Consider the following 13,909-nt stretch of genomic DNA (forward strand, 5'->3'; position numbering starts at 1 on the left):
ACCCACAGACCACCAGGGCGGCCGAGAATACCTTTGTTCAACCTGAAATGACTCATTTCATCATCCAAAACGTTATGGAACACATTAATTAACTGAAAAATGTTGCATAGTGTGCCTTTAAAGGCCTCAGGTATCCAGGTAGGGAAACAGATTCTTTTTACAAAGCCATACACTGTAGGCTTTCCTTCCCAGAGCTGTATCATTGCCATCATGGGAAGTGTTAAGATGAAAGCCAACCCCCAAATAATAACTGGACTGAGTCTTGTACTACGAGAACAGGATTTGTGGGCACTGAAGGTCTTGGCCACGGCTTGGTAACGTTCTAAGGTCATTGCAACCAAAATGAAGACACTGGAATGTATTGTGAGAAGATTCAGACTCAACAGAATGTGGCAGCCTGCCTCACCAAACAACCAGTCATGGGAAAAGTAGATGCAGACAACAAAGGGTATGGTGGAAAGGTAAAGCAGTCGCCGAATTAAGGCGATGGTGCGACTGGAGCCAGGATGACCGGAGAACCTAGAGGATTGCCCCCAGCGAATAACCTGAGAGCGAACAGCAGAAGTTACATAGAGTCTCTGGGGAGGACCACCACCTGGATCTGGTTCACCTATTTGGGCTTGTTTTATTCTGTTCTCAAGATCCCAGGTGATGGCTCCCACCACACAAAATTCAGGGACGATGGTGCCTGGTACATCAGCCTCTTCGGAGGTGGAACACAGGCAGGATAGAGCATCGGGCTTAGTGTTCTTGGATCCAGGGCAGTAGGTAATGATGAAGTTGAACCGATAGAAGAACAGGGACCAACGGCTCTGACGGGAATTTAAACATCTGGCTGACTGGATATAAGAAAGGTTCTTGTGATCAGTCCAGATGACTATGGGCAATTCAGTTCCCTCCAGACAATGACGCTGCTCCTCCAGAGCCATCTTGATGGCCAGTAGTTCTCTATCTCCCACGTCGCAGTTTCTCTCAGCAGGAGAAAAGCGTCTAGAGAAGAACAAACAGGGATGAATTTTGCCATACGAAGGCGACATCTGGGATAAAACAGCTCCAGCTCCAGAGTCGGAGACATTCACCTCCAATGTGAACTGAGCTGACAGATCAGGGTAAGAGAGGATGGGAGCCTGAGAAAACCTCTCTTTTAAGAGGCGGAACGCCTGATCAGCTTCAGGGGACCACTGGAAGACATTCTTGGTGGAGGTCAGAGCAGTGAGAGGTGAGGCAAGAATACTATAATTCTTGATAAATAACCGGTAAAAGTTGGCAAAACCCAAGAAGCGCTGGAGTTGCTTACGGGTGTTGATGACTGCCTCCACTTTTCCGAGACCTTAACTGGTCTCAATTAACTTATTTGGATTGAAGTGGGCAAAAGTAGACAAGGTCAAGTGGGAGTTAATTTCTGGTCCATCAGTAACCTCGCCTTTACTGGTGGACCTTGGCTTAGCAGAAGGGGGCAAACAGAAACAAAATGGCCAGCTTCACTACGGTATAGACAAAGCTTGGCCCGCATGCCGTCCTGCTTCTGCTCAGGACTCAGCCTCATGCTACCTATTTGCATAGGTTCAGGAGTAGGAGGACTGGAAAAGGCCTTAGTTAAGGTTTGGTGGTTAGTTGCAGAAAGAGGTTTAGTAGGAGATGATCTCTTACCTCTCCCCTTGGCTCGGGCTGGAATCCAGTTGGAATCCAAACGGATTGTGGCTCATCAAGGGTAGCTAGTTCATCCTTTATTGAGTCATTGAGGGTATTAGAATAGACACACTTGAGAGCAGTGTTATTCCAGCCTGAAGCAGCACCTGGAATGCAGAAGTCTAAAGAAAAATCAGAAACAGACCTCTGTCCCTGTTTAAGTTTCAGCAGATCTAGGGAGCTCAGCACTGGATAATACATTGCATGAGGAAACCCCGGCACCTCTTGGGATCCCCGTCAAACCTGGTCGGACTGGGCAGGTGACACTCAGAAAAATTGGAAAAAATGTTTTTTGAGTAGCTTGAGGCGGGGTTAGCTCGTCGGCTGGGCCAGGAGACTAGAGAGAAAAACCAACAGCCTCGGTTAGGTCCGTTGGTTGGTTACTGAGATCGTGGAGAAGGTTGTGATGTTTCTGAATTACAGTCTGTTGGAGTGCTCTATGAATGACCTCTGCTGGGTTTGGCCAGAGTGTTCTGTCATGATTGGTTTAAGTGATCTGATCCACATGCAGAGAACCACTCAGAGACCAAAGGAAAAAGTTTAAAAGGTTTATTAAATGTATATGCATAACAGAAGTTAGATCTGGAACTCAGTGGACTGGTGAATTGGAAAAGGAAAGTCTGAAAGGGAGATCACAGTGATCAGTTCAGGGACTGTAGGAAATTTGACTGAGGCTTGAATATTACTGGAGAGGAACTCACGTTTGAGGGGGCTTTTGTCAATCCTTGAATCCAGCTTGTGGGGGTTAATCCATAGAAGAGGGAACTCGTTGGAGGGTGGACAGATAGGCAAGCGTTGAACTCAGAGGAGTATAGGAGGGGACCGTCACTTGGATTTCCAAAGAGGACTTGAACAGATCATGTGGAGGTTTTCCCCTGCTCAGTGTGTACTAAGTTAATCTTTCCAGGAGGAGAAGGTCCAGGTATCCAGTTACTTAGGAAGGTTTTTGCTGAAGAGCAAAGACCAAAACTTGATACAGTAAGTGTCATGATTTTACTAAGGTTCAGACCCAAATGCAGAAGACCAAACAGGGAGACCAGGGAAAAGGTTTATTCAGAGTGAAGTGTTGCTCTGAACACTACTCAACCGGAACTGAAAAGTGAGGGGAAGACACAGCGGTTAGTTCAGGCTCAGTGGGAACTTTGACTCGTGAACTTGGAGAAGAGGATTTGGTTGCTGACTCACATTTCCAGAGAAGTTGTTGAATCCTTGACTCCAGTCTGTATGCTGTAGTTCCAGTGTTTGTCCGATTCGGTGGAGGGCAGAAAAGGGTTTACTCAGAATGCGGTTGTTAATAGGTGAACAGAGAAAACTGACTAAAGGTACTTTAAGTTGTCTGGGACATTTTTTCTGTCCTAATCACTATATAGGGCACTATATAGTTTGTGCAGACACAGTGCGAGGAGGCAGAGTTACGTGACAAACAGTGAGTGAAAAGTAGTTATCATCTGTTCGAATGAGTGTTAACTGAGTTTACTAAAAAGTCAACTATATAGTCCTGCTCTATATAGTGATTGAGAAATATGCGAGTTAGGGTGGTGTTGGGATCTGGAGCTGTACCACCTTCCTCCAGCAGAGTGCGCCGTGGGTCCTCCTGAGCTGAGCCTCCAACACACCTGTGGCCCATCTCATCATCAGAGGATCAACCACTATATAACCTGCCTTCAGACCTTGCCTCAACGCCGCAGTGTTGATCTAGTTTGGTTAGCAACCTGAGCCTAGTAAACCTGAGAATCTTTGCTATCTCTTGTAGAGATAAGATTCTAACTCTTCCTTGTTTTTGCCTCACAGGAATCCTGTCTCTCCTTGAAGCTCTGGATGAGCTTAACCTGCCGAGCCTGCCCTCGTGAGCCAAACCTGAAGACTCTTCTCTGGATTCCCCTGCAGCTCTTGGTTAAGAGCACTTCAAGTACTAGATTTTTTTAACCTTTAACATGTTCATTTCAAGACATAGTAAGTTGTTGATATATTAATCAATATATTTCCTATAAAATTACCCATAGTTTTCCTTTTTTGCACACATTTGAAGAGAAAGATCAACAGTTTGCTTATATTTTCAGCTTTTCTTTCCAAAGTTCACCTCCAAAAATCACAGAAACATTGATAGCAATTACATATCAACAGAAACTAAATATAACTTTCTAATAGAAATTATCTAGACCAGATCATATTTCTTGCGCACATTATTTGTATTTTCTTTTTTAGAAAGTTTTGTCATCTTTTATCTTGTAGTATTTTCTTATGAATTTAGTCCCATGCATTACTGAATTACTCAAAACGCATCCAAATTATACAAACGTGCAGAAATTCGACTCTTTTAGCAACTAGGTTTCCTGCATACCTTTCTTATCATACGTCCGGTCTTGGATGCATAGAGAGTCCAGTTCTCCATGGGATTTTTATGTTTATTGCCATAGTAATCTATGCTTTACCATAACTAAAATCTAATAATCTGCTGTTTAATTCACCCAATAATCTGTTTATACTGAAACAAAATAGGGCAAATATTTTATACCCCAGACAGACATTTAGACATTGAACAAACGACATACGACAGACAGACAGACAGACAGACAGACAAACAGACAGAAAATGATCATAAAGACAGACACATGCCGGCTTCTTACATGGTTTTGTTTATAATAATATAGACCTGCTTCTGTACTTAAACAGATACAGAACGCCATGGCATTTTTAAGCTTCCAGCGTTTGTGTGTGTCAGCTCACACAGATCAACAGGCTCATAGGACAAGGGAGAGGAAGAAACGGGAGGGGGCTTTTTGCTAAAGCCTGTTTGCCTCAGTGAGGAAGAGAGAAAAAAAAAAGTATGTTTTGAAGCTTTTAAATGTCGCCTTACAAATTTTTAAACTTCTCTTATATCCACAGTTTATGTAACAACTTTTGTAATAATTAACAACTTATCGACCAAATATGTTTAAACATTGGGCACAATTAAGCCTTTCTAGTTTGGATGAAGAAATGGACACCCATTGTTTCAATGCAGCTCAGATATTAGAAAATGTGACGCAGTAACAATTACAAGTGAAAGCAGACGTCGTTTGCAGATAAAAAAAAGTGATCACTTTCTTCCTTTTGTTTAGTCTTTTATGTTTTTAGACTAATTTATCCAATTATTTTCACTTTTTATGTGTTGTTTCCTTATATTTAGACTCTTGTTACCTCCTTTTATTTTGACCTTTTATGTCCTCGGGACACTTTGGAAAGGTTGTTTTAATTCTCTTATTTAATAATTTTTATAGACTAGATCTTACTTTACACTGTTTTCAGTTGGATTAAATTTCAGTGATTAAGCAGATCCGATTACAGGTTTGAATTACTAGTGTGAATTTATCATTTGAGAGCCAGACAAGAAACAACAACAACAAAACAATGCAATGTGGATCATCAGAACATCCTCGGTCCGGTGCAAACATGCAAGCTGGTACTGCCAACTCTGATGGTGTTGAAGTATAAAAGTAATTAAACTGTTCCTCAGCTATAAATAACGGGGTATGACTAGAACAAATACTAGCAAAATATATAAACCGAAAAGTTTGCCTGACTATCAACTAGCCTTGGCTAACACTCCCCAAACACCAAACTTGGAAGAAAAACAATATTTAAAACTTAAGAGACGCGACATATCATCCACATGTAAATGACAACATAAACAAAAACATAAATTTTGTTTTCGAGTAAAGAAAGATAGACTCTGTTAAATGTTGTAATTAGTTAAAGGCATACCAGTAAATAAAAGCTCACAGAACAGCTAACTTTGTTTTTTATGAAGTTATATTAAGCTTTTTCTGTTTTTTTTTGTCCCATTGAAATGCACGTAGAATTCTCAGATTTCAGCACAATTCAGCTAAAACTTCACCATATTTGACCTTTAACTACTTCAGCATACATTCAGCTAGAAACACCATCCAACTTTTAAAATGTTCATCAAAGATTCAGCTATTCAGTTTTAACTCTTAACTTTTTTTTTTTTTATATATATATAAAATTGGGATTCAAACTTTACACAAAATTTTTCAGGTTTTCAATTTTATAATGCTATTAATGGGAGATGGTAGCTTAACAACACATCACTGCTTCTTCCAAACTGTTTGATTTACAAACATGAAACCTGGCACATATCATCATCAGACCTTAAGAGACACTTTTAGACTTTATTTTCTGGTACATCAAATTTCAGGAAATGTTCTTCTTTTAGGTTGAGTGGGATTCTGCCATAATTCTGCAAAATGATTTTACCCTACAAAATCTTCAGATGATTCAATTGTTTTCTGTAGTTTGAAGTTTCTGATGACTTCCTATCACATTGTCATATGTTCTTCAGCTATTTTTTTTTCCTTTATTCAGATTCTTTAGCAAATTTTTCTTTTTTCATTCAGCAGAAAAATGCATTCACACTTCGCTGATTCTCTGAATCAGCTTTTTCTAGTTTTATTTGCCTTCGGTTTCTGGGCTCAAAACGTTTGTCCCACCCATAAGGAAAATGAAGGCAAGGATTGGCTCCAACTTAATACGTCATACGCATGTTGCATTTAAGAAACATGGAAATAAAGTATTCACCTGTTTATTTTTAATAAGTAAAACCAGTTGAACCTAAAACATATTTATATTCTTGCTTGAGAATGTTACATAGGCCATTTGGATATTAGGACAACAAAAAAATACAGAGAAGCTATGTCTTTTGTCGTCTTAAAATAAATAAAGAAATGCAACATTTTATTTAACTTTGGCTGAAAAGTTTATCATATCAAAGTATTTCACTTAAATTTACAAATGAACAGGCATTTCATTCTTTGAGCATTAAACTTTCAATAATACTAACCCTCATTTACTGGTATTAAAGTTCTAACAACAATCAGAGTTTTCAAGTTTTGAGAAAAGCTTGCGGTGAGATCTGGATCAGGTGGAATAAAAAAAAAAAAAAAAGTGGGATAGACCAGAATATCACTGATGTCACACAAAAAAGAGGAAAACAACAGGATTATTGCATTGAAAATTAAGGTTGCTGAAATGAGAACAATACATTAAAAGCTAGTTTTAAGTTGAGAAATATTGAGTCTAATGTCAAAAGAATGACTTCTGGCATCCCTGGAAAAAAAATATATATCTGTATAAATCCTTAACAGCATAAAGCATGTTAAAATGTTTACGCCCTTCGGAATTACAAACTTACAATCATAAATGTACCTACTCTACCTGCCTACTTTTATTACCCACCCAATTGGCTCCTTCCTCCCCCTAACGTCAGCAGGCTTATATAAAAGTCAGCATGAGGAACTTTGTCACCCAAGGGAAGCCCATTGAAGACAGCCAAGATGGTAAGTACCGTAGTACAAAAAGTTAGGTTGAGTTTAACGGCTTAACTTTTGACACTGACATATATCTGGGGTTAGACTTAAAAGTATTTAAACATCCTTAATTTAGTAAGTATTTAAGGCTTAATTCAAATCTATTTAGTAATATGTGTTGAAGTTTAAAGATTTTGTCCCTTTAAAATGATTGAAACTATGTATACACAAAGGATCAATAAGTGTATTTGGTTTTGATTCAGTGTTTGTGCATTATTGTTTTAGCAAATGTTTAGCAAATGAGTGTTTAAAATCAGTGCGATTCTTGTGCAAAGCCTTTTTCGGACACTTCCTTTTACGCTCATAAAAACTTACAGGATGCCTGCCTCAAAAGTTGTTGAGACAAAAGAAAGAAATTACTTATTAAGAATATTTTGTACTGGTATTTTTTTTCTCCGCTATTTAAGTTATAAACGTTAAGGTGCTTTTTACATCACAAACCTATACATGACCTGTTTTGGCTGGGTTAATATTTAACAATATTGGTATGTCTTTTTATTATTTACTTTAAAAATCTTGCTTTAGACTTAAGTATTATTCTTTTAAATAAAGACAGACAAAAATGGTCATTGGCATCAAGTGCTGCTTCTTAAAAGCTTTAATTTCCCATGCAGTTATATCATTTAAGTAATAGGAATACCTGTCAAATAATGCAACCTTTACAAGTTGTAACTTAGGACATGCCCAGGGAAGGGAGGACAGGCAATGTTCTGCAAAATCTAACTAACTAACTTCCGCACAGGGACAATTAAAGGAAAACCCACTGAATATTTTCCAGCATCTTCTCTGCAAAGTCAATGATAAACCTAATCTTACAACAAGGGGTTGTATAAAATGAGGCAATAACAGGTGTGGTACAGATATAGGGGCTGAATACTGAAGTTCATATTTAAACTATGAGCCCAGCACCTAGACAGCAAGCACACCTATGAATGGGGTTTATTGCTTTATTGACCAGATAAACGGCTTCATTGAACTTTCTTGGAAAGTCAGGGTGACCTTTTCAAGAAAAAATGCCCAGAATTGAACATATAAAAAAATATATCTATATATTTTTTTACTCATATATATATATATATATATATATATATATATATATATATATATATATATATATATATATATATATATAATTTTTTTTCCCCCAGATCTATCTACCGTATAGTATAGACTGTGGAACTTTGTTCTGCAAAGAGTCATTAAGTGGGCATTGCTTTTATGTTTTTACTGCATCTGCATGATGGCCACAGGTCTCTGAACAAATAAAGCATCTTCCTGTTTCTACTTTTTTTCACAACCGTGGGTACATAGTTTTAACAGTAGTTGATCATCAACTGCTGAGATAAGAACAGAGCTACACATCCCTTTTATCAGGGTAGGTGTACAGCATTACTAAGAAAAAGACTATTGATATATTAGTGACATAAAATTACTTATTAATATATCAGCTTAAATTAGATTTTTCTGAAGAAGAAAAAGCATTCATCAAAAGTGTTCTACTTTATAATGATAAATGATTTTCATCTGTAGTAACTATAAATTTGGTGTTTGTCCAAATAAACTAAATACACTATCAATTGCAAGAATTTCTCACCTCTTTTTTCACAGAAAGTCAAAGACATGACATTCAAGATGGGGCAGGAGTTAAAGGTCCGAGTCAGGCCCGATGACGACTCTGAAAGGTATGCAAGTACTTCTCTATAGGTTCAATAAAGCTTTATCTGCTTGGATATGTAGATTTAAGCTCAAATTTCCTCAAGAGGAAGAAGCACAGTATAATACATGTTTATGGCAATGTGCTTCTTCCCCTTTTTTACCTGTTTCTGCCATAGATTTGCAATCAACATCGGTCATGATCCTGAGAACATTGCAATGCACTTCAACCCTCGCTTCGATTATGGAGGAGCCGAGAACATTATCGTCTGCAATTCCATGTCTGGAGGGAGCTGGGGTGAAGAGCAGCGAGACAGTTTTTTCCCATTTGTGCGTGGGGAAGAATGCAAGGTATGTTTGTAGAATTATTCAAAAAAAAATCAACAAATACATAGATAAAAATAACATAAAATCTCTCAGAAATTTGTGAAATTAGACTTAAGCACACATTATCTTGTACAGAAACATATTAAAAGAGTCCATTGTATAAGATATGAAATATCAAGTTGTCAAAAGAATGACAGCTTTTTTTTCTGTAAAATCTGGAAAATATTCCATAATTTAAGTATATTATCAAGTGAGATCAAGTTTAGTTGCAACAAGTGAACACAAGATAAGTGCCACCAAGTCATTTTCTATATATTTTATTTAATTATAATGATAGGAACATATAGATCATTGTTTTTTTTAATAAAATAAATACTTAACAGGATTTTTCTGAACTGAATTCCTCTTTAGCTGCAATATGAAACAAAGTTGATATAAGTAGGCTTGTGCTTCATCAGTTACATTAGTTCAATATGTTGAATGATAACAGATGAATGAACAAGGTAAATGGGACATGAAGAGTTTTAACCAAAGAATGAATTTTTTTTAAACATAACAGAAATTTAATTTAATATTGTGCTGTAAAAAACACACCTTAACAGTGATAATTTGTGGTTCCCATTTTCTCTCATTTAAACAATTTCTCTCTCTCTCTCTCTCTCTCTCTCTCTCTCTCTCTCTCTCTCTTTTTTTTTTTTAAAAACAATCTACAGTTTTACATCAACTTTAACAATGAGCAGTTTTACATCAAACTTCCAGATGGTACCATGATGAACTTCCCCAACCGCCTGGGAGATGTGAAGTACCAGTTCTTTGAAGTCACTGGCGGTGCAAGAATTGTAGGAATTAAGATCAAGTAGAGGATAAACTCCTCAGAATATATTCTGATCTGACACCTTTCACATGATTTTCAAGCTGCAGAAATAGTGTTTTAGAGTGCTCTTCCAGCCCAGATTGCTTGTCTTCTGTAAGGCTGAGGTAACTTGAATACCGGCTGTGATGAGAGAAGAAGGCCTTAAGATGGAGCCAAAGCATATCTTATTTACCTGCTGTTGCTAGCTGAATGTCTTCAATAAAAGCTTTAAAAAATTGGACTCTTTCTCTTTAAGTGTGTAATAATATCATTGCACTTATAATAAAATAAAAAAAAGATTCCATGTTATTTGTTCTTAATTGTACACATAATTCACAGAATACCCATGATATATTCAAAATGTGAAGAGAGAGAAATTTCCTGCCTACCATAAAAAAATGGGTGAAAACTGTGCTCATTTTTTATTCCAGAAATGTAATGTCTTCTATCAAATCGCTGGTTGCTACCAACAAAAATACTGTATTATAAGGAAAACATAGTAAGGAAGCTATAAAAAAAAACTTTGAAATACAGTAGGCTTCCATTTTATTTTCAGCATTGAGCATCATTAACAAAACATTAACATTAGAAAAAGCCAGACAAAGAAGGATAAAGCACAGCAAAGTGGAAAAAGGGACTGAATTTAGCATATGTTAGATGGATCCTCTGTCAGAAACAATTTACAGTGGGGCTCAAAAGAACCCTGTAGAGAGGCCGAGGAATGTAACACAATTTAAACACATTCCCTGGTAGGGGAGATATCTTTATTTACAAGATAAAAACTATGCTTAACACAGCCTTAACCAAATGAGAGATGCAGTTTTTGAAGATTTATTAAACTCATGATTATATAAAAAAAAAAAAACGTGGGAAAAAAACAACTTACAAATAACACAAATAAAATTTTAGTATTTGTCATTTTCTTCAGAAGCAATCACAGTCTCACATTAGTCTATCAAATATCCATATCTGCTGGTCTGTCCCCTTTATAGGTGTCCTTTATCAATGTGAAACAGAAATCATCCATTAACTGCATTTAATAATGGGTATAGTTAAATTAATATTTATAGTCTAGTTTAATTGTAAAACTCTACTTTAATATCATAAGTAGGCTGAGGGGAAGTATTTTCAACTGAGGTATTAGAGGAATATGTCATAAGTCTACAAGTTCAAAATTAAAGGTTAAATGTTTAAGATCTCAAGTAGTTGATCTGGGAACAAGAGGAGCAGTTTGCAGAATAAACAAAATAAAAACAATTAAGATATTTAGCATGTACCCTTTTGAACAGAGCTACCTTATAAGCCACCTCCATTTGGGCAACGGATCGATGGCTTTTCTGTACCATTTCCATTCTCTGTCTTTCATTTAGGAATGCCTCGTTATTCTTAGACATCTTTGATTCTTTACATGATCAGGTTTTGGTTATTGTGTCTACAAGGTTTCAATTGTATTTTTGATTTTACTATAACTGAAATGTCTTCTCTGTGGCTTATAATTCTAAAATGTACCCTGACTGGACAGCGATCTATTAAAGTTCTTGAAGAGGTGTCGTTACAGCTGTTCCAGGATCAGCCTTGGTTGATCCCCCCGACTGACCTTTTTGAGCTAAATAATCTTTATAATTTCGAGTCAGAAGAGTGTAAAGGAATGGATTAATACAGCTGTTTCCATACGTGAGACATGTGACAAAGAAATTGACATAATTATGAGCAGCTGCAGACAAAGCTTTGAGGGAATCTGGGGAGAAAAGTTTAGTGAGCTGCCATCCCCAAAAAGGTAAGAAACATGCCCAATATACTACTACAATGCTTAATATCATTGACAACACTTTTTGTTTGAGTCCTTTCCTCCTGGCTGAGAGGCTACTGCCCCCCAATCTAGCCTGCACTGTCCAGTAACGCTTTGCTAGTCCAGCATACAATCCAACAATTATCAATCCAGGGACTAAAACACTTGTGAAAAACAGTACTGTGAGATAGGCCTTAAAGGCCTCAGGTGTCCAGGTAGGGAAACAGATTCTTTTTACAAAGCCATACACTGTAGGCTTGCCTTCCCGGAGCTGTATCATTACCATCATGGGAAGTGTAAGGATGAAAGCCAACCCCCAAATAATAACTGCACTGAGTCTTCTACTGCGAGAAGAGGATTTGTGGGCACTGAAGGGCTTGGCCACTGCTCGGTAACGTTCTAAGCTCATTGCAACCAAAATGAAGACGCTGGAATGCATTGTTAGAAGATCCAGACTCAGCAGAATGCGGCAACCTGCCTCACCAAACAACCAGTCATGGGAAAAGTAGGTGCAGACAACAAAGGGTATGGTGGAAAGGTAAAGCAGGTCAGCCAGAGCTAAGTTAACAATGTAAACATACATAGAACCCTTGCGGCACAAAGCAGCTGAGCGCGTAACGATGAGTGTGTAAATGTTGCCTGCCAATCCTACGGCACACATGACTAAAAGTGTGGCACCAAGCAAGGAGGTCACCCACAAACCTCCACTGGTAACAGCCCCACTGCCACCAGCTATGGAAGTTTCATTTGCAGTCCTTGGGATCAGATCAAGTCCCAGCTCGGTGGTGATGGTGGCATTGGGAGTGCAGTTCATTGCAGGTTTATGTATAAAGAGATGAAGTGGACAGGGTCTCTGTCTGACTTTATGAGGAAATCTTCTAAATAATCCAAGTTAAAATCATACATTTCTTGACAGTTTATGGTGTTTGGGACCAGTAAAACCTAATCAAAGAGAAAACAAAGAAACTACAATAAGTGTTAGGGACAAAATGGTAATGTGGAGAGCAAAATTAAATGCAATACTTACATATCTAAAGTCCCAAAACTGCTTGTTTCTTCTAGTATGAGATGCCCAATTCTTTAATGCCCTCAATCGTGTGATCTCAAGGAGACCTCAAGAATACATGTTTTCACTGACAGACAGCATAACTTGCTCCCAATGGGGCAAGATTAAAGTGGAATGACACAATGTATAAGCAGTAGGAAACCACAGCCCATAAAATGTTCAAACTGTACTTCACGTCTTTGACAGTGAACTCCCACAGTCCTAACAGGTTCTTGAGATGACTCCAGTTGGTAATATCACAGAAACAGAAAATTGGAGAAATGGAGAAAAAGAAAATCCATGTATTTATTTAACTAGTTGAAACTTCAGTCAAATCCAGTCATTCAAAATGTCTTGGAGACAAATTAGATTATATGAGCAGTTGTTCCACACCCATTCCGAGTCTAGCTTATTACTCTTGTCATGGTCTTCTTTTTCAAAATTGCCATTTGAGTTATCAATGTAAAAAATCCTTTATTTCCATATAATCCATGATGATTTCTTGCTGGTCTTGTTAATCCAAGTGGTTTCCTGTAGTAGCTGATCAACCAGCTATTTCTCCTTGGTTCTGAAAATCAAGCCTTGACAAACCACTACTGCCTTTGAAGTTTTCTTGGTTGTAGTGTTCTATCTCCTTTCCCATCTTTCCTCCCTCTTTCTCACTGAAGTGTAAATCTGACATGGGCCTAATGATTTACGTGGTATTCCTCTCAGGCCTCAACCTAATGTCTCTAAACACCAAGGTGTGGTTTTAGACACCACATACTGCTGGCAGAGTCAACACTAAGCGACTACTGTATACAGCCAGTCAGGGTTTAATATACTTCCATCAAAGTTTTAACAGTTATTTCGAGCTTTTGATTATGAGTTAAAACAACGTTCTGGGGGAAACGTTGTATTTAAGCAAATAAGAACTTCATGAATATTTTAAACACAAGTTTAAAGTCAGTGTTAATTTCTCTCTAATCCACATAGGTTGATATATATATATATATATATATATACACTACCGTTCAAAAGTTTGGGGTCACCCAAACAATTTTGTGGTTTCCTGAAAAGTCACACTTATTCACTTATTTTTTACATCAAACTTTGCTTTCGTCAAAGAGTCCTCCATTTGCAGCAATTGCAGACCTGTACCATTCTAGCCGTGAATTTGTTGAGGTAATCTGGAGAAATTGCACCCC

The 13,909-nt window shown here is 37.6% G+C and overlaps 2 protein-coding genes across 2 annotated transcripts; one reads left to right on the forward strand and one right to left on the reverse strand.

The window, feature by feature from the left end:
- The first annotated feature begins 6,997 nt into the window (after positions 1-6,997).
- LOC107084269 (beta-galactoside-binding lectin-like) lies at positions 6,998-10,125 on the forward strand. The gene is made up of 4 exons (XM_015374027.1): positions 6,998-7,025; positions 8,664-8,737; positions 8,888-9,059; positions 9,749-10,125. Exons 1-4 carry the CDS (start codon positions 7,023-7,025, stop codon positions 9,893-9,895), a joined length of 396 nt encoding a protein of 131 aa, XP_015229513.1. The 5' UTR covers positions 6,998-7,022; the 3' UTR covers positions 9,896-10,125.
- A 1,292-nt stretch (positions 10,126-11,417) lies between these two features.
- Positions 11,418-12,491, reverse strand: LOC107084263 (urotensin-2 receptor-like). Its single transcript, XM_015374017.1, has one exon. The coding sequence runs from the start codon at positions 12,489-12,491 to the stop codon at positions 11,418-11,420; it is 1,074 nt and encodes a 357-aa protein (XP_015229503.1).
- Between the last annotated feature and the right edge of the window lie 1,418 nt (positions 12,492-13,909).

The sequence above is a fragment of the Cyprinodon variegatus genome, unplaced genomic scaffold (assembly GCF_000732505.1).
Source record: "Cyprinodon variegatus isolate N-32 unplaced genomic scaffold, C_variegatus-1.0 Scaffold96, whole genome shotgun sequence".
Taxonomy (NCBI): domain Eukaryota; kingdom Metazoa; phylum Chordata; class Actinopteri; order Cyprinodontiformes; family Cyprinodontidae; genus Cyprinodon; species Cyprinodon variegatus.